The sequence below is a fragment of the Dermacentor variabilis genome, chromosome 4 (genome assembly GCF_050947875.1).
Source record: "Dermacentor variabilis isolate Ectoservices chromosome 4, ASM5094787v1, whole genome shotgun sequence".
NCBI lineage: Eukaryota > Metazoa > Arthropoda > Arachnida > Ixodida > Ixodidae > Dermacentor > Dermacentor variabilis.
Genome location: NC_134571.1, coordinates 90,500,703 through 90,522,046, shown reverse-complemented (window position 1 = coordinate 90,522,046; position 21,344 = coordinate 90,500,703). Strand labels below are relative to the sequence as shown.

Here is a 21,344-nt window from a genome sequence, read left to right as displayed (position 1 = left end):
CAAAGCTCAGAAGAAGAAAGTCCCGCACTCACCAAACCTCGCAGCCAAGAATTCAGCGCAGTCGTTCCGCTGCAGGCAACCAGTCATCACACAGGGCTCGTTGCACTGCTCCCGGATGGTCGTTGAGCTGCTCAGCATACAGTCAACCGCATCTCTTCGCTGCTGGCCTCCGTTGTCGCGATCTCACCGCTGGCAGACAGTTGTTGTAATCGCACCGCTGGCGCGAGTTGTTGCACCTGGGTCGCAAGCCCCAAGGGTAGCGTTGGCCTGGCGGCCTGGGGTACAACTGGAAGCATCCGAAGGTCCCGGCAAAGCATGAGTCGACTGGTAACAACAAAACAACTTGTTTATTCTAACATCGCAAAGAGTTGGCGGTCAGGTCGACCGAAGTAGAGAGACGGGAGAGCACGTTACTCAACAGAAGAAATCGGAGCCCTCCTTTGGCGTCCGGGGGCAGCTGCTTTTATACTCTCGCAGTTGAGGGCAAGAAGGAACCCCTCTATAGACGAGCACGTGACGGTGCCGCTCGCGCACAATGAGATAAGGTGGCGCAGCCGTCGTGCCGGCGCCGTTCGGGCACAATGGGGAGGAGAAGGTGGCTCACACGTCGTGTCGGCGCCTGTCGGGCACAATGGGGAGGAGAAGGTGGAGCAGCCGTCGTGTCGGCGCCTGTCAGACGCCCTCGCTTCACAGTTGTTGGGAGCTCCTCTCCCCGGCTGCCGCGCTTCGACAAGCGTGGGCACCAATATGCACATACACTCACACACGCACATGAAGACACGTGGCATTGGAACATGCCTGGACGCGCTTGGCAGGGAGGCGTAGCGGCGGCGCCGAACGGGCCAAAATGTCTGCCGCTTTGAACGAAGCCCCGGCGTCCGTTGCATCCGCGCCGGTTTTACCGCGCGTCGTAGGCGAAACGTAACAGTGGCTTTCGTCGCCGTTGTTTCGCCCAGGACAGCATTGCAGACTTTGTATAATCGCTTGAATTTGCTCGAGATAACAAGCAATCCACATATATGCTATTTTTGGACATACAGCAAGCTTTCGACTCTGTTCCACATAGAGATTATTTTCGCACTTGCAACCGTTGGAATATCGGGACATCTGCTTCTCTCTGTTCGCAATTTTCAAACAGAGTGCAGTGTGAAAGTCCGTGCTGGAGAAGCAATAAGTTAATCTCGCAATGTGCTGCGTGTGGTGTACCGCAAGGCAGTGTTTTATTGCCTCTTCTTTTTAACTGCGTTCTTGCGGGACTTCGAAGACGTTCGCCTCAGAAATGTGACATCAAATTAGGCATAGCTGTCTATGCTAATGACATTGCTCTGTGGATGAGTGGCGCTTCGCAAATTGGCCCACACCTTTGAGCAAACTTGCAGAGAGCTCTGAATGCGACTGCAGAGCACTTGGATGAAGTTGGGTTGCAGATTTCACCTGCCAAACCGGCTGCAGTCGCATACCATCCCGGGCAACGTGCTCGTCAAACCATGAACCGACTTAACCATGGCTAGACGCAAATACGATGGGTACGACAGCACTGTTACCCGGTTGTAACTATTGATAATCACCTCTCGTGGCGCTCTGCAGCTACATCTGTACGGCGCAAATCAGAGTTTCTCCCAAATTATGTGGCCGCCTTGACTGCTACGGGTATCAGCTGCGACAAAACGAGGTCGTTACAGGTGTATCGATCATCTATACTCTTTGGCGTGTTGTATGGGTTCCAGTCCTGAATGTGCCGCCTAGTTTGCTGGCTCAACTGGAACGTGACCTTCGGGTTGCCCTCCGAGTAATGCTTGGCTTAGCTAGCGATGCGCAAGCAGTTACATTGCTTACTGAAGCACATCAGTTGCCCCTGAGGCTGGGAGCAGACCACGGAGCTCTACGTCACACCGATAGTCTGCACCGCGCATCGGATGGCCAAGCACTTCATAATAGGCTGATTCAGCGCCTATTCTCTCGAATGGGGAAAATGGCGGCATCGTTTAAAACCATTGCTGGCCGCTGTGAAGCTGCTTCTTCAGTTGGAGCTCTGGAATGTTTCAGCAGATATCTATTCTCCGTTTATCTTGGAATTCCAGAAATACACAAAATTCTTCCGCTGCCTGTTCTGACGCTATTCAAATTGGCTCAGTCACATTTATTTGAAACATCTCGAGATTATGTTACAGCATTTACGGTTGCATCTGTAGACAGCGGTGGCCAAGGCGCCTCTGTATATAGCTTTCAACTGAGATGCGACGGTTGTTTCGCATACTTCATCCTACCTCATCAACATCTCTGAAGCTGGCAGCTGTTGGTGCCCCTCTGAAGTACGTGCAAGAAGAGTTAAGGGCATTGACGGTTGTCCTCCTTACAGACACCCTCGCTGCCCTCAGCAGACAACAGTGAAGTGACGCTGACCACCCAGTTGGGCTCGCTTCCTCTTGTGTTCAACCAATGTGACTGTCCGTAAATTTTGTGTAGGCGTGACGATGCACGTCTGTTGATTCGAAAGTATCTACTCAAGCAGCACCCAGACTACCGTGTTACTAAATGATCCTTTCCGCTCCATGTTCATGGTCAAGGCTTGTCTGGTGTACTCGTGAGCTATATTGCTAAAGTTAAGGTTTGGCGGTGTCCTGGCATCTCAGCGTTTATTCCAGCAAGGACTTGTAGACTGTCTGTCGTGTGATTCTTGCGGTTCCTGCGGGACACTTGAGCACCTTATATTAGAGTATCCTGCTTTCCCTTCACAGCGTACGCAGCTACTAAGGGACTGTAGCCTATTGGCCTGCAGTGTACGACCCTTGATCATTGCCGATATCCGAGTGGCTGTGCTTCTCGGTGCGACAAGGCTCATCGCACCCTGCTTACATTTCTACAAGAAACTGGTTTGACTTACTGTTTGTGAGAGTCTTAGCAAGGGACGAAATATTTTTTGCTGAATTTTACATGCTTTGTAGATAGTGCACTCTGCATGTTTCTTTTTTTTTGTTCTTGTTTTCTGTTCCTGCAGGTATGATCTGTTCGCACTTGCTCACTGTATGCCTTGCTTTACTTTCGTCTTTGTCGCCGGCCTGTCATCTTGCTGTTTCTTTCTTCTTAACTTCCCTTCTCTTCAACTTCAACTTCCTGTTATATCCTATAGTTCCTAAAGAGTAGGTAGGCTTTCTGCCCGTTTAAGTCGCAGTAGCTAGCCTGCTCGTTCCATATTTCCCTCTCTCTGTGTGTATGTTTTCTTATATAATAATAATAATAATAATAATAATAATAATAATAATAATAATAATAATAATAATAATAATAATAATAATAATAATAATAATAATAATAATAATAACGAAAAAACATTGTACAGCTTTAAGCTTGGTAAACTATAGAGAGGGGTACGTTGAGAGTGGTGGCTTCTGAGCACGTACTACTACTTGCTCAGAAGCAAGTAATAGTACTACTACTGCTCAATACTACAGCGGACGAGGAAAACGTTGTGTCCATCGCATAAAAGTTGTTCTTGACAAGATGGTGGTGTATGCTGTCAAAACCTGCTGAGATCTCCATAAAATGAGTTCGGAGTTGGCGGAATCACCCGAAACTTCCGATATTATTTTTTCTTACGTTTGGATAATCGCCTTGTATCTCCGTACGAAAATATTATTTGTCTAAGAAAGTGAAGCCTAGTCACAAGTTATATTTGTCGAGCCATCCTTTGAAGACGAGGCATACAAGTACCCGAAGTAAATGGTTATTTTTCATCTATATGTGTAGTGTGCACAGTGAATAAGCATATTCAACCAATACAAAGAAAATTTTACAGAAACTCTTTTCAGCAATAGGGGGACAACGCCAGCCAGAACACGGGAAGCGGGCTTCACGCCAAGCAACCGACGGCTTCGTTTAGAACTTGTACCGACAGTTCGTGTCGGATATTAAACATAGGTGTACATTGCATTTGCTTGATATTACCTGTCTGATACAAGTGCAGGCGGGGATATTCAATGGGCCTGTCTCCTCTGACCGCGCTTTTTGCTTTGTGCAAACACTGGCCTATACCCACTACGTGAATTGGCAATGAAACAGGCAGTTTCAAAAGTGTTTTTTTTTATTGTAACCATGCTTTCCAAAGAAAGCGAGTCGTATGCCCGAGTTCTTCTTCGTGCTGTGTTCCTGCTTTAGTACGACAAATGACGCTTGCTGCCTGTCATGCAGCGTTAGCTGAAGGTATTTAGCAAGAAACTCCATACTCAATACCGAAACTCAGCCAGAAAAATATTCACTGGCCAGTTAACGGCAAATGCGAAAGAAATACGTTAGGATTACGTCGCACCTCTCTGAGGCCCCGTGTCCATTCTATGAACCGCGTTCACCACATTGCAAAGTGTTTTCAGGAGCTCACTCGACACACATGCTGCCTCTTCGAGGAGCGAAGGGACATTTACGGTGGTCCGAGCACGCCATCGTTGTCGCACTATATATATATATATATATATATATATGTATATAGATATATCAGTGCAACAACGACGGTGGGCTCGGACAATCGGATATAAACTGTATATATCTCTGACCACTTCCCGCGCTTTCCAGCAACTGCAGCTTATGTAATGATAACGTTTTCCTGGAAACGCTGACGCTGAACGCTATGCACGAAGGCGAGCTTTCTGGTTCTTTTTTTTTTTTCTTGTAACGCCATTGCTGTGGCATATGTATGGCGTTCCATGGAACTGAGTGGGGCACGCCGCTCCTATTAAGACAGACCGTAAACGCCAGCTCGAAAAGAGGTTTGGGCTTGAGTTTCCGCGTCACAGAACTATATTTTCTCCTATATTGAAATTATAATGCGACACTATCATGTCGGTAGGTTGCGCGTAAGTCCTACTTTACGAATTTTGTGATGCATGTTAGTTTGAGAAATTCAATTAATGCAGTAACAACTATGCGCCACGCGGAGTGCCTGCGTGGATTGGGATAAGTGGTTCGGGATGATTTTTCTCACACGGACATCGCCACCGACACCGACTCCAGAATTTCTGTGACATTGAGCCCTTAACGGCGTTAAAATTTTCTGGTGTGTTGCTCGTAGGCAACACTCATACATAAATGGTAAACAGTTAAAGGCACCTTAAGAAAAATTATAGCGATCAAGGCGCTCGACGTATACGAACAGCGTATTGGAAACTGCACTTCGACCGCGAGGCGTCGTTCGCTTTCATTTTATGACATTCCGGCTTCCTTCCGGTGAACCGTGCAGGGTTCGTGCTCTACTGGAAGTCGGAGACGGGCGACTGGAGCGAACAGGGAGTGGACGGAGCGGCCACGTCGCACACGTTTCAAGACCTCAACTGTGGCACACGCTACCATTTCTACGCAGTGGCCTTCAACGACGTGGGACGCAGCGAGCCCAGCTCCAGCGTCAGTGCCACTACGTCTGGAGGAGGTGAGTCTTTCTCCTTCCGCTTAAAGGATACTTTACGGATGGAAAATGTGCCTGTGTAGCCGTCCGTCTGCCGAGCGTCATCGAAAATACTTTATTATAGGACAAAAGGCACTGGTCTGCAACCGGGTTTGTAGTGATGAATTTACGTATACGAGCCATTCGTTGTGGCCCCCCAGCACATCCGTTCTATTTTTCTTCTTTTATACTATTTATTGATTGCAATTAGGAAACTTGATGCACAAAAAAAGAAACTATATAATGTAGCTTGACTACTAGGTGACAGGAAAACAAGCATTATATAGGAAACTAACATCATGCAGGAAACAATCCGTCCATGCTTAAAGCTCTCAAGCAAGTAACAACCAATCATCAGACTAAAAACTAAGAAAGGGAAATCTGAAGGTCCGAGCAAAAGTGGATACGATCTGGCTGACAATATCATATGCCTTTCATATTTTTCAGGTGCCTTATCTGATTACAGAAATGTGCCTTTCAGAAAACAGTTGCTTCCATATTTTTGTCTTGAATACGAGTTTTTCGTAAGTTATGAAGCTCTAAGAACAAAACAATATAATCGTTCTTCATCACGGCAAGTTGAAGCAAGATAGTGGATACTGTAAGATAAGATAATTTCTCTTGCGTATTTCTAAAAATGATATACCATATTTAAGTTTACATACATACATACATACATACATACATACATACATACATACATACATACATACATACATACATACATACATACATACATACATACATACATACATACATACATACATACATACATACATACATACATACATACATACATACATACATACATACATACATAGCCCCCGAAAAGTGTGTGAAGTACCCTATGAACTCTAACGCATTAACAACATGGTATAATAAATTATTGTAAAACTTTCTAGGCGACACAATACAGTACTTCTTTTCGTTGCGACATCAGTCATACAGACGTCGTTCGAGACGCCATTGCGCCGTCGCCGTTGCCGTGCAGTCTTTGGAAGACTGCACGACAAAGCATCCAAAGACGACAAAGCATCCAAAGCATCCAAAGCATCCAAAGACGCGAAGTGAGTTTGATTCCAATAGCCGACGAAGCCCCACTGGACGCATCTTCTCGCTCCTCTCAGTCGTCTCTGCCGGAGCCAGGGCAGCGTTTTGGATTCCGTTGCTGGCATGAACACTACGCGCACACGCGTTACCGTTCCCACTGAGCAGCTGTAGGCATAGCACAACGTGGTGAACGTGAGGCTAAACTTACGCAATGCTTTCATGGGAGACTGATCAATGCCGTGGAACACAATAGAGGTGCGACGCCTGCAAAGCTATCTACACGCTCCCCATCACGGCTGTGCTCTGCGACACTTTCAGCGCAAAATTTGATCTTGCGATTGCTTTCGATGCTGAACCTTCGCGCGAAACTGACAATTTTCGAGTATGCCAGACAGTCGGGGAAAGCCTTGAAAGGTAAATTTTGCACGTGAATTCCCATGCACAAACAAGGCCAGGAAAGAAAATCGGAAGGAAATATTAAAACTCGGCAGAAGATCAACGACATTAACTCGCCGTAGAACCCGCAATATCCCTAGAGACATTCGGCCGCGGGCTAAAAGCGTTTGTACATATTTTATAGATGATTTCGAAGAGAGCATTGCCAGCTGTTTTTTTTTCAAATAAAATGAATGTATAATAAAAGAGACGACACTGCATAATAATGAGTAGGACAGCGCGGTATTGAAGAGAATAAAGACCCCATTTTCCGCATGAAAGTCGCGTATACTGCAAGTCTGGAAGCATAAAATACGTAGATCGGACATCTGCGACGTTGCAGAATTACAGCTCAATTTCCATCTAAGCCTTTCTGTCAAGCAGTTGCATTGGTAATTATCTGAAACCCGCAACGAAACCAAACTTTTTCCTACTTTGCCTGCATATGACCAGTAAGGTGACTTAAAGTTACCGCAAAATTGAATTAGGGCGTCGTATTTCGCTTTTCCAAAACACAGAGAAATCATGCCTATTGGCGGCGAGGAGTTACGGAGTCCCCATCTATCGGAAGCGCCTCGCTGGCGTAGTATGAGGGATCACGTGGCGCGCTCCTCATAGGTTTTGCTGTCAGCGCTCACTGAAAACACCACGCGCGAGCTCTCCCGGACATTTCTGTAAGTACTTTCGAAACGAGAGAAGTTGTTTACTGTCTAAATAATAATCTTGGGCAAACTGAAAGCACACAATCGTTTACAGACGCTATCTGTTTACCGAATACGTACAGTGAACGCCATTGCGCGCGGTCGCCGCGATGGAGTCTCCCGAACCGGCTTCTTGCGTGAAAGGTAGGTAAACGCTGAGAGCAAACTATGTGAAATATGTTCTTATAGTGTTTGTATAACTAAATGGAGCGTAATAGAAAGAAGCCTCAATGCAGCGATCGCGCAGATTCGCAGCGACCGACTGCGCGTCTGCATGCTTGTCCGCGTACTGTTTCGCTTTCTCCGCGCGCGCGTTCTCGCACCATGCCATGAGGTTTAGGCCGCAGAATATGAGCAATTGACAGTATACAAGCAACCATTGTTGCGTGGGAGCTATCAGAGCTGTTCAAAAATAAATTCATTGTAGAGACTTCGACGCCCACAGGGACTATGATGTGCCGTCACGACGATTCAATCTTTTTTTTTTCTTCTAAATTCTTTGACTTTTCAATATTATTTTTCGAGTTGCGTCGCACTGTATGTTTATCGGCGTTTTCAGCGTGCGATTTCCTGCTGCTCCTTTTTTGTAATCCAGTGCATTAATTGATAACCCAAACATGACCATATGCCATGCTTTTTTAAATCTGCTTCTTACCGCTGCCTTTCCACTCCACTGAACTTGCCAGTATCTATAGCATCGACAAGTTGATAAACCAAACCGTCATAACATTAGTCGTGCAGCAGACTCGGGCGAGCGTCTCAGTGCGCGTTTTCAGAACATCGCAGACCGGGCGCCGTAGCAGAAATCTTCCTCGCGTCTGTGCTTGCTGCATACCCGAGTTGTAGCCGATGCTGTTTGCCGGTTTTATGCTTCGCGAGCCAAGCTTCACGCAGCTTCTCTGTCCTGCGGCTACGTGTGAATAAGGCTGACACCGGCCTCCGTTACGTGCGTTCGGCCCTGCGGCACCGAGCAGTAGCCTACCATGTTGCGCGCCTTCAAAGGCAGCCACTACCTATTGTAGTGCTTTCAAGCGTTGTAAAGGAGACACTCGAAGCGGGAAAATTTCGCCACTAAATGAGGACCGCAGCGTACGAGGGAATTCAAACTCGTTTTCAGTTCGCTTCGGCGCTCCCGAAGCAGCCGACGCGGCCGCTATGTCCACGTGATCCCTCCTGGCACGTCACGCCGACGGTGGCGCCAGCTTTTCCAGTGGTGGAGCTCGAGGCCAATATAAAGCTTGTACATATAGCGCTTTCGATTTGCGCATTAATTTATTGCAACGCCATGATTAACTCACACACATTAAAGTTCCGATACATACGACCTTCTAACATGCCGCTCAATTAAACAAAGTATAAAATAGTCGTCCCTTTCAGTTCGCCTTCCAAGGTCAGAGCGAAAACTTTCTGTGTGCTTCTGTAACGCCTGAAAATAGGCAGAGAACGAGTATTCAGTAATTATCTACAAAGTCCATGATTGTTTAAAAAAATTAAACATAGTTCAAGCATCCACACCTCGCAAAGCGCCCACTTTTACCAAAAGTGAACTCGTTGTCGCATTCAATTCTGTCGGGGAATTGAGAAATATTGTGTGTAGAAGAGGCACAATATTCTCGAACACTTTTTTTTACAATAACTACAACTTTCTTACAAAGTTTAAACTTTCATTGTATGTCACGAATCTCACTACTCCGATCCCTATGCAATTTCAGTCCCGGCGCTACTTATAATTCTCCCACGACACTCGGCCAACAAATAAAATACTTCGTATAATGCCTTTATAGGGGAAGAAAACGAGTATTTAGTATAATTATTTGCTAAGCGATCAAATAACTTGATTGCTTTATAGTAACCGTGCAGATCGTACATCGCATGGCCCCATCCTATTCAAGCATAAAAATTTGCAGGACGCTTAAGCTTCGCCTTTGAGAGTGCAACCCCATAGTCTGCAAAGATCCCTGAGTGCTTCTCACGCACTCCAACACTCTATGAAGTCGTTGAATACTCATGCGCGACATGTGCAACGCTTGCAAAACATACCATACTCGAGCAATAATAAAAATGTTACACACTGTGGCACGGGAAAAAATTGATAGGTCTCGTCCTCCCCATTTTTGTGTTTTCTCTCGAGCCTTGTCTGTCTGTTCTTTCCAGTATTCTTGTGTATCCTTGTAATGTTGTAGTGGTACGCCTAGGTATTTACTTGGAGTAGTCGTCCACTGAATGTTGGCGTACGTGACTGGCACACTATCCCATTCACCATGCCAGTAACCCTGACATTTATTCCAGTTTATTCTGCTCCCTGTGTATTGACAGAAAGCTGTGGCATCTTTTATCGCATTTGTTACACTTTCTCTATCGGTACAGAAAACAGCTATGTCGTCGGCGTAAGATAATATTTTGACTTCACAAGCCATAATACGAAAGCCTCTTATTTCCTCATTTTGAATAATGAAGCTGTGGCTGCTCCACGGTTCAGGCTTACTAAAGTTGTGCCTGATGCGTGCCTGATTGCACACGTCACCTCGAAGTCATCTCGCTGTCTAGTGCGTGCGTCATTGGGCGGCGCAAGTTGACGGCGCCGAGGAGGTGACGCCAAATCATGAGTGTATAAAATGAGTGCCTTGATGACGTTCCGAGGTCTACAAACGGTATATAATGCTTTCGCATTCCCACACGTAAGCAGTCTTAAGTGCCTGCCAAACTTTAAGTTTATTAATTGCTGTCGCAATTGGTGTTGTTGCGCAGGTGTTGTTACGCAGAAAAGCAGGCAGGCGCGCGCGCTTTGCGCACCTACGTCACAGTCGGAGTGGCGGCGGCGGCCGATGTAAGAGCGTGCACACTCTTGCGGCTCGCGAGGACGGCCGCACAAGTACGTCACTGGGGAGGAAGCGCGTGCCGCTGCGCCTTAGTGAAGAGGTCGCCTTAGTGCCGCACGTGTACTTCCAATTGAGGCTCGTTATGTCTCGCGAGAAACCTAGCCCCGATCGCGTAACTTGATGCATTGCCAATATCTCTTACAAGGAAGTCTAACCCAGATTGTATAACTTCATGTATTACCAAATGTGCAGCAGGCGTTCGCCTTCTTGTGTTACAAGAGTGTAACACCTTATTTTTTATTTATTTATTTGATACCTGCTTCGCCTTTGGAGGCATTACAGCAGGGGGATACATAAAAATAAGCATCATATTTGACACCAATAAAGAAACTATTTACACAAAGCGCGGTAAAAAGCATCATTTGACACATTGGATACAATCATAGGCGGTAGATTATTCCACTCTCTTATACATCTAACAAAAAATGAATAGCGGAAGACGTCACCTTTAAAGGAAAATTTGTTTATTTTGAGACTGTGGTTCCTTCTTTGGGATATATAGGACGGCTCTTGAATGTACTTCTCCTTATTGATTCCAGATTTAGAATGGTACATATTATGGAAAAATTTCAACCTGAGGTTTCGTCTACGATCTTTCAATTCTTCCCATTTAAGTTTACGTTTGCTTTCTCTCATGCTAAGTTCACGATCCCAATTACCTAGAACGAATCGCACTGCCCTGTTCTGTATTTTTTCAAGTGTATCGGCCAGCTCTTTGGTATACGGATCCCAGCAAACGCATGCGTCTGTTTTTCTTTTGCGTTCCGTACATGAAGTAATGCATGAAGACATAACAAGCGAAGGAACAATTAATATCGACCAGTTTTCTAACATATAATGGTCATATGGTGTAAAACGTGTGCGAAAACTCATGAAAAGTATAGGGGGCAAACATAGCACTGGTTCAAATTTTGGTAAGGGCTGCCAAAGCTAAATGCCTCAGGTACGCACATGACGGAACGTATTGGGATTATGAGCGAGCTAAAACGACATAAGAAATGTGACTAAGTGTCAAGGCAACATCCCAATGTATATTGTATATGAAAGGATTAATTCGCATACGACGCAGAAGTACAAAACACGGAATAAGAAAAAAAAATGACACTTGCACTTTAACATTAAAGCTAAACCAGGTATGCTTTCAGACTTCTAGACATAGTAGCATTAACGTTGTGGCACACATTTTCGCCATATCGTTCCGGCAGGGGCTTATTCTAGTAGCGTGCGTAGGCGCATAGAGCAATGAAAGGACAGTAAACACTCTCACAAACTCAAATACAGGCAGCTTAGCGCGCCAGCTTTACGTCGTCACGAGAAAATGCACAGCAAGGGAGCACAGAACGTAACTTTTTGCATCAGCTCACGCCTATTCACCACTTATTGAGCCCACAACCTGCTAAGAGTGCATAATCAAAATAACAATAGTTTTGCACTTTGTGTCATAAAAGAATACGCCACTACTGTATTATCGTCACGAAAAAGGTGCTCTATTCAACTACTGTAAATTTATTTAGGTAGGTTCTTATTAAAGAAAAGCCTTTAAGTGCTAAGAAAAATATCAATAAACGGTGCTAATGTTTCGAAATGCTCCAATGATTGGTCTTTCTGTCAAGGCACTGTCGAAACACTGCGATCGACGACTCTATATTCAACGAAATGGGGCAGGTAACTTCATGCGGCTGAGTCGCGACGAAAAGCTAGAACGGAAAGTGAACGAAGTGTAATCGAGCGGCGTGGTAATAAGACACATCTGTCGTCAGACGTTCTCGCGTTAAATATCCTCAAGTCTAACGCAAGGAGCTTCGAAATGCTCACACGCGAAGACAGGGGTGTCTCAACTGCTCGGAACTGCGACACGCACAAATGTGCTACTGTTACTTTGCGCATGACTCAATCGTATACCGTGCTCCTAATAGTCGCGTTGGAACGACCGTCAGTTCATTCCCCTGATTGCAGTATAGATGGAGTTCACGTACTTACGACGTTAATTTGGAGCACACTTAAATAAATTACACTTGCTCGCTTTGTTCGGTGAAAGGCAGTGGAGGGACGTTTAGTAACCTTTGTTTTAACACTTGTAGAATTCAGCTACCTCAATTCTTTTATCTTGCTGCTTTTACATAAGGAGCAGTCGAGGCGTATATATTGACGCTCGGTGCCACATTTTTCATTGCAATAACGTTCTGAATGTTTTACGTGATGATGTCCGCATGCCTCAAGCTAACCAATTATAGGGTTTTACGTGCCGAAACCACGTTTTGATTGTGAGGCATGCCGTGGTAGGGGACTGCGGGATAATTTGGACCACCTGGGTTCTTTTTTTATAACGTGCACGTAAATATAAATACACGGATGTTTTCGACCCGATAGAAATGCAGCAGCCGTGGCTAGGATTCGACCCCGGGACCTCGTGCTTAGCAGCCCAACACCATAGCCACTAAGAAACCACCGCAGGTACACCCGCTAAGCTCACTGATTTATGCTGACGCTATGGTTTGGGGCCATGTGTAGAATTGGCAGTCTTTATTACACTTCTGCGCATTGATTAACTACAACTAAACGCTGGCATCAAGGTATCTGTAAAGAATACTACTTTATCACAGCCTGACATGACAGTGTGGCAATGTATCATATAGGAGTCTTTATTACACTTCTGCGCATTGATTAACTACAACTAAACGCTGGCATCAAGGTATCTGTAAAGAATACTGCTTTATCACAGCCTGACATGACAGTGTGGCAATGTATCTGCACGCCCCAAATGGGTAAAGTTGCCTTCCTTCTCCAGAAACCTTCTCAGATTACGGCTGCGCCGGTCATTTCATGCTCAACCAACGGCCATAGAAAGCCTAGGCGTGGCGCTGATAAGACGAGGCTGTAGCGCTTGAGTACCCCGCCACTGTATCTTCTTGCGTTGCTGATGTAAGACATAAATTATCTGAGCACGACGTGATCAGACAATCCGTCTTTTTTGGCTTTCAAATAGACTTGTGACATTGCATACATATAATTTCAAACAAGGCATTGCGTTATAGTTGTTTAATGCATTCTTAAGGTACTTCACGTACTTTTTGGGGCTATCTATATAGCTATGCATGTATGTTTCCATCTACCCGCTTTTTCACCTACCTGAGTCACTGGGTGGCTCACTGTCGAATGGTTAGTACATTGGGACGTACGGTGGTTGCTGTACAAGCAAAACTGGAGGGCAGTAAAACAGAGCAAGGCATAACATTTAATTATATTCTGTCATGCGTCAGGGCACGAAAACTATCATGCGTCTTCAGTAACCATATTATTCACAATCTATGTCCACAAAATCAGCCATTTGTACTCTTGTATGATAGCAAAAAGGCATAAGAAGAAGCAACTGACCACACTACTATCCGTAGAGTTTGTTAAAAATTACTAGAGGGCACAAATGTCTACGGGAACTGCAAGCGGGGCCATTCAGCCAGCATTGGGTACATGGACCTGCCTAAGCTTCGTCTTTTTTGGCTTTCAGATGGACTTGGTGGCATTGCATGCTGATCATTTCAAACAAAGCATTGCGTCATAGATGTTTAATGCATTCCTAAGGTACTTCACGTACTTTTGGGGGCTATCTATATAGCTACGCATCTATGTTTCAATCCGTGACCGCTTTTTCAGCTACCTGAGTCACTGGGTGGTTCATGGTCGAATGGTTAGCGCATTGTGATGCTATGCTGAGAACGGCGTTTGAACCCAATCGTCGGACCAACTTGGGTGGCTGAGCACGCGACAGAGTGTACATACGTGCTGCCCTTCAATGAACCGCTTTCGCGACGACATGGGTCACCACTGTAAGATGTGCGACTGCGTAGGTACCACTGTTCAAAGGAACTCTTTGACACCGGCTTGGACCATTGGGTATGTGCCATTCGGTTTGTGCTGTTCTTCAATGAACTGCTGTGATGCGAATTAGGGTGACTGGGTATGTTCCAGTGAACGTCTGACAGCAGCTTGGGGCACTACGTATGTGCCACTGGGAATACGCCGCTCTAGTGTGATGAGGAAGGTCTCTTATATTTATCCGATGCTGAACGGAATTGGAACCAACGTCACAAAGGTGCCTCAAGGACAGCAACCTGACGTATTATCAGGCTGCGGCACGAATGCACTTGGCCTGTGCCACTTTTCAATGAACACATTTTATGCCAGCACCTTATCGCGCAGCGCAACGAATGTACAGGGTACATGCCGTTCTTTTTTGAACCTTTCGCCAACCTGCGTGACTGAGTATGTGCCACTGAGTGTGTGGCAAGCGAGGGTAAAACCCTCAGCGTTCGCTGAAAACTGCTCACTATAGGGATTTTCTACGATCATTTTCAATAATTGTAGTAAACTTGCTAAATGTTGATCCGTTAGCAACAGTGGGATTCAGTGAGTTCTATTCTCTAATTGCGAGAGGAAAAAAAATGAATATTTGAAACAGATAGTGTTGAAACATGTTCGCAGTTAGTGTACGAGAATGCTTATGACGTGTTAGTCTTCCATGGGAGTAGGACAGAAATCTAGAAGTGTCGATTTTTATTGCTTTACGAAGTACCTGGGACATCAGTTTTGAATGTGCTTGTTTGCTATGGGTTTGTAGTGTTAAGATATCAGCGCAGTTGAGTAGATATAATGGTTAGTTTGTAAGTCTTTACTTACTCAAAATAAACCTTAGTGTTTTTTTTTTTGGCTTTCTAGTTTGCTCAGCTGTTGCTGGGTAAAATCAAATCAGATAGGACAAGCACATTTTAGTGTTGATAATGTAAGTGTTGTACAAGTTATTCGTTTGGTATCTCGCAGTATGATCTGAAGACGTCCTTTTCGTACAAACAGTCGTTTCAGGGCGGTGCAAGTAATGTTATTGATGTGAGTCTTCCAGCTCAGGGAAATTTGAAATCGTTACACCTAAATGACCGTGATTAGTTACTTTGGTGAAGACATTTATCAATATTGAGATACATTTGGCACTTTTAGCAGCCTTGGCTACCCACTCCGCATACCTCTTAAAAAGATACTTGGTAAGTGTCAGGACCAGTGCCATTTTTTGTACCGATGTTTAATAAGGGGATAAGCACGCCTTCATTGTTGACTGTTAGGGGTTATATTGTGTATGGTCTGACAGTTCCGTGAGTGGTACGATTCCATCATCTACGTTAAAAACTTATTGGAAGCATTCATAGCGAGAGTTTACAAGAACGCTGTTCTCCTCAGAGGAACGTGTGTGTTCGTCCCTTTTCTTTGGATACAGGTGCTTCCAAAACTATTTAGAGCGTTTTTCTAGAACTTGAGAAGAATCTTCGCAAAGGAATTGTTTTGCATTCGTTGCATAAGTTAGGTTTACACCTCATATGGTTAACGACCACTGTGAGTGAATCTCTAGTTAACCTTACCGGTGTCATCTTTAGCTTTTCTCTTCTTCGCTTCAGCTTTCGTTTCGCGTGTATTACGTCTTACGTTATGCATTGGTTTAGTCTTCTCGCTATTTCTTTAGTCGCTACGTTAGTTTTTGAGCAGGAGGCCACGATGTCTGTAAATCTACTCCATAGCGTTTCGATGTCAGCAGAAAAGTTATTTGAATGTGCTACGAAAGAACTTTATTAGAAAGAAAGGCAGTCGATGATGCTTGTATCGTCGTCATGGCTGTAATTATGATATGAGAGCAATATTTGCCGATGAAATGGCATGTCACGCACGGGTACGGTAAAAAAGATGAGCTGATAGTATGAGATGCCGGACATGATTTCGATTTTCGAACTCTCGTGGGGGAAATCGTCACTGAGAAAAATTAAGTCAAGAGTGTTGACCGTTGATCCCTGTACACGCTTGGGCTGAGTCACGATCTAATGCAAGTTGAAATTGAGCATTACATGACATAATAACTGAGCGTGAGCAAAGTTGAACTGCATAAAATTCCAATCTATTCCTGGCATGCTAAAACCACTAACGTTTAGTCTGGTATTCGACAAACGGCGTTGCATATAGTTACAAAGTGACGGAATTGCGTCACTTGTAGCCGAGGAGTTGCGCCAAACGCAGCCCGTATTGATGACACGTGGACATAGCAGCAACTTGCACAAAATTGTATACACGCTTTCCACTGCTGGAAGTGTTTTTAAAGGGACCCTGAAGCACCCCTCGGGCTTGGTGAAATAACATAGTCCGCAGGTAACATATGCTGCTGTGAACAACTTACCGAGGTTTTGCTGTCATACCTGGTGCGTGCAGCTCGCAAGCGGAGTGCAAAGTCACCTTTCTCTCAAACGCTCTATTAAAGAGAAGCCTGCTCTCCATTCTCTTCTGCACGCTTTATTTCGCAATAAAGCGGATTTCAATAGACGGCTGCTATTCGTAGCTGGGGCCTGCTACGTAGTGTACATACCGCAGCCGCCGCGAGGTGTCGCAATGAGTCTACTGACTAAGTGAACTGCGGCTCGCTAAGGACAACCGCGTTTTGCGTACGTTTATCGCGTCATAGGCACCAGAGGTGGAAATCGTGGCGTCTACGTTAACATTAAAAATGAAATTTGAACTGCGCGCCACGGTGACATTTAGAACGCGGAGCGTTGTGGGCTCGCGCCCAACTCCGCCGTAGCATTCGCAATGCAAGGCAGTGAAGAAGGAACGGTAGCATAGTGGAGGCCGTGTTTGATTATTAAAAAAAAAAGAAGAAAACTTCACTTCTGTTGAACGTAATAAATAACGTTTTGCGGCAAAGTATTTCGGAACGCGACTACCTTCATTTCAAATGTGTTTCTCCACTTCGATCAAAAGATCAGGGCCCCTTTAAAGACAATCCTCCGCTGATTAAGGTAACGATAACTTAAGGGTGCGGTTCATTGAATCAGACACAGCTTCTTCTAGGTTAAATAGTGTACTTGTACGGCATTCTCGTTAATACACTCGTGCTCGTGCGAGCACTATGCTTGTTCAGGTGCAGATGTTACTCAATAGGTTAGTTACATCATCTGGGAAGGTACGGGCTAAGCGGTGTTGCGTACGCCACTGCTAATTTGGGCAATTTGTTTATTCATCTTATATCACACCCGCTGACAAAGTGTTCCCTAACCAGAAACATGCTCTCTCTCTCTCTCTCTCAATTTCTTTTTTTAATCTTTCTACCTTCTTCTCCCCATTTCCCGGCATAAGGCACCAAACGGTCTTTTTTGTCCTAGTTGACCTCCCTGTCTTCATTCTTTCTTTCTTTGCTCTTGACGGCCGTGCTTCCTCACTGCCTGCAGCTCCCTTGGCACCGGAGAAAAGCGAGCTGCTCTCCAGCAACTCCAGCGCAGTGCAGCTGAACCTGCGCTCTTGGAAGGACGGCGGCTGCCCGATCCGCTTCTTCACGCTGCAGTACAAGCTGCGCGGAGAGCGGGAGTGGACTCCCGTGCCGGAGACCATCGATGCGGTTGCCTCTGATACCTACGCGCTCGGAGGCTTCCACCCGGGAGCGTGGTACCACCTGCTCATGTCCGCCTCAAATGACGCCGGCTCCACCGAGGCGCAGTTCGTCTTCGCCACGCTCACTGCCGGAGGAGGTTGGTTCGGGAATTCGGATTGGCCTTGTGCTTATTTTCATCTTGCGGGACTTTTTAACACAGGAACTCTGCCACAAAAGCTAGACACTTAAACCATTAGGCCACGGATGGCCGAATAGAACGCGGTCAAAGTTTTTTCCCCGAGCGAGAGATGTTTCGTACCTGTTAGGGCCATGTTTATACTTCCTATCTGGAGTTGCCTGCTACGTGGCGCCAACATGTCGCGCCCACGTGTAGTTTGAACACCGTTCGAGCAGTAGTTGCTGCTCTCGCTCATCGAACTCATGCCTCACACCCACTATGGGTGATTTGTCAAAAAATGGGTGGATTATTCCAAGCTGTAAACACGAATGAACTTCCAATACTGCTATGAAGTGCTGCTGAAAGCTGAAATTACGCGTTAAAGTTAAATAATAATACTACAATGAACCAATAAGGAATCAATCGAAAACCACACAAAACAAGAAACGGTACAAAATTACCAGCATGTTGAGATGGGCTCTCTAAGGAATTCCTAGACTGCAGAGCACATATCCCGGCGGCTAAATTCCAGAGTTGAGGTCCCAAACGGAAGAGCCTAAGGACAATGCTAAACTTTGCTATCGCTTTCAGTGCCTCACCCTTCGGACGAAACTGGCGCTGCTTTAGTTAAATTACTGGCAGTTTAACTCTGAAGGGGCCTGCACAAGGGTACATATTACAGAAATGCTTACTCACTGCCTGTAATGTGCCTGAGGCTAATCCTAGTTGTAGCGTCTTTCTTTGTTCGCACACTTTTGACAAGACAGCAAGTCAGCCTACAAAGGCGAAAAACTAAGAATGTTGTGCAAAGATCTGTAAGCGTTATTTAAAGGAAACAAAAATATAGGATATATTTTATGTAGACCTCAAGAAAAATCGGTTCAGCAGAACCCTATGACATGTTTTGTGATATGTCACATACTGGCGCTGCTTTTTGAAGCATGGCTTCCGGGACATGGAAAATGATTGAATGTCGTGAAGCTGTCAATGTAGTCTACAACAGTTGGCTAAGGAGTGTTCCTTTTTTTTGTGTGTGTGTGTGTGTGTGTATGCGTCTCATAATTCATTTCTGAAACCACAATGATCACAACTACATCAGACATGCTTTCAAAAAGAATGATCGCTTGCTATTTTTCATTAACATTGACGCCGAGATAGGAAGCAACAACCATAAAGAAAGTTATAGAAGCTAGCGATAAACAACGATACAAAACAGACAGGAAAAATATTTTAATGAAAGACTGTTATTAAGAACGCCGATGATGCATTGTTATTGGTGTAGCGTGCCTTCGTGCGTGAGTGCACGAATTCGGGCACACTACATTTTTTTGAACGCAGCTTGGCCATCATTTGGCCAAGCTGGGTTCTTGTGGAAAGCTTTGTAAGAAGCAACATGCGTGTCTTAAGTTATGTTCCCTTTTGGTAAACAATTTGATATGAATGAGCTCATTCACTTATAATTTTTACGCTAAGGTCAGACAATCAACCAGAATTTTCATGCTGTATTTGGCTAGTGGTTTCATGAAGCAATTCGCAGAAAATGTTCAGATCAGTGGAACTCAGGCGAGTCGTTTGTGAACAACGGCAGAGCTGGCTACTCTCTCTGCTTCTCATATTTTCAGAATCAGAGTTAGAATCAGTTTTATTCTAGGCAAAAGTGGGGATAATTACATGATAAGTATATGCAGAAGTAGGTCCCGTAGTTAGAAACTGAAATGGGACTTCCTGTGCATGATAACTAGAATTTATTAAACAACAATGGCAACATGTAAAATTTACGATAATAAAGATTTTAGCAGACCAGGCATAAATGAACAGAAAAGCAGCAGATGAATGTATTAAGCAATAACAAGGCTTTGGATAAGTCAACAAAAGGTGAAACTACAGAAATAGCTCAAAAAGAAAAAAAAGAAAAAAAAAAGCGAGAGACATATAGAGAAGCAAAGTGAAAGTTAAAATTACAACACATGGTACACTCAAATGAGAAAGTCGGAGGAAGCTAAAAGAAAATACTTAGCTAAGTTCAGTACGAAACCTGTGAGCTTTGAACAATTCTAAAGGGAATGGTAATGTGTTCCACTGAGATAAAGCTGAAGAGTGCAATGACTGCTTACCATAGTTGGTGCGAACGATGGGTAAAATGAAGTTCATATTTCCCCCAAATCTAGTATTATTTACATTAGTAAGGGATGTCTTTGGTGTGATGGTTACTGGAACATCATAGTTTAATACCCTAAAGATAAATAAGGCCAGGTTATATTTAACAAGATCAGTCACATTCATAATATTTTGTGCATGTAACAGCTGATTTGCGCTATTGCTACGACGTGAAAATGTTATTAGTAGAATAGCTCGAGTCTGAATGGCTTGCACCGAAGTTGAGTGACTAATATAAGTGTTTTCCCATGATTCAATGTTATAGTTAATATGAGAATGAACAAAAGAATAACAAAGCGACGCGAGAGTTGAAAGTGATCAATATGGCCATGCATTGAATAAAACGCGTATTCTGTACGCCATTTTCTTTTTCACATTAGCTATGTGAAGGCGAAACTTCAGATGACGGTCAAATTCCCTCACCTAAATAGGTGCAATGATCAACTGCAGCGATTAGGTGATTGTTGATGACAATAGATTGAAGGAGTTCAGGCGATCCCTGATGTGAGGCAAAGACGACAAAATTGGTCTTATTATGGTTAATCTGCAGCTTGTTAAGTTGACGCCATGTGCAAAATTTCACGAGATCTTCGTTTAGCTTAGGTGTTAGCGTTGATAAACAATTGTTAGAACGAAATATAGTAGTATCATGAGCTTAAAGAATACACTTCGATGAGGAGAGGCAGCTGCAGATGATTAATATAAATTAAGAAAAGTAGAGGACCTAATATGGACCCTTGTGGTACACCAATGTTATAGAAGCTTCTTTAAAGTAGTACACAGGAATGTTAACGACTTATTTTCTATCTTGTAAGTAACTGCGGATTAGAAGTAGAGGCAGACCAGTTATTCCGTCGGCTTCAAGTTTAGCACAAGGAATTGTCTGATTAATTGTGTCGAAGGCCTTGGATAGATCAACGAATATCGAGGCTGCAAATTTACCTTCATTAATCACTTTTTGAGATAATCAGTAAGAGAAATAAGTGCTAGATTAGTTGAAAAGCCAGAATGAAAGCCAAACTGATAAGGGGAAGAATACTAAATTGATCTAAATATTTTGTTAGACGCTTATCGATAAGTTTTTCAATAACTTTATTAAAAAATGGAAGAACGTAAATGG

The 21,344-nt window shown here is 44.4% G+C and overlaps 1 protein-coding gene across 1 annotated transcript in view; it reads left to right on the top strand.

Moving 5' to 3' along the window:
- LOC142578273 (cell adhesion molecule Dscam1-like) overlaps positions 1 to 21,344 on the top strand; it is a 525,316-nt gene that overhangs the window by 452,402 nt on the left and 51,570 nt on the right. Inside the window, exons 20-21 of the mRNA XM_075687674.1 lie at positions 5,231 to 5,416; positions 17,750 to 18,046. Coding sequence (XP_075543789.1) covers positions 5,231 to 5,416; positions 17,750 to 18,046 — 483 coding nt within the window. The remainder of the gene's footprint in view (positions 1 to 5,230; positions 5,417 to 17,749; positions 18,047 to 21,344) is intronic.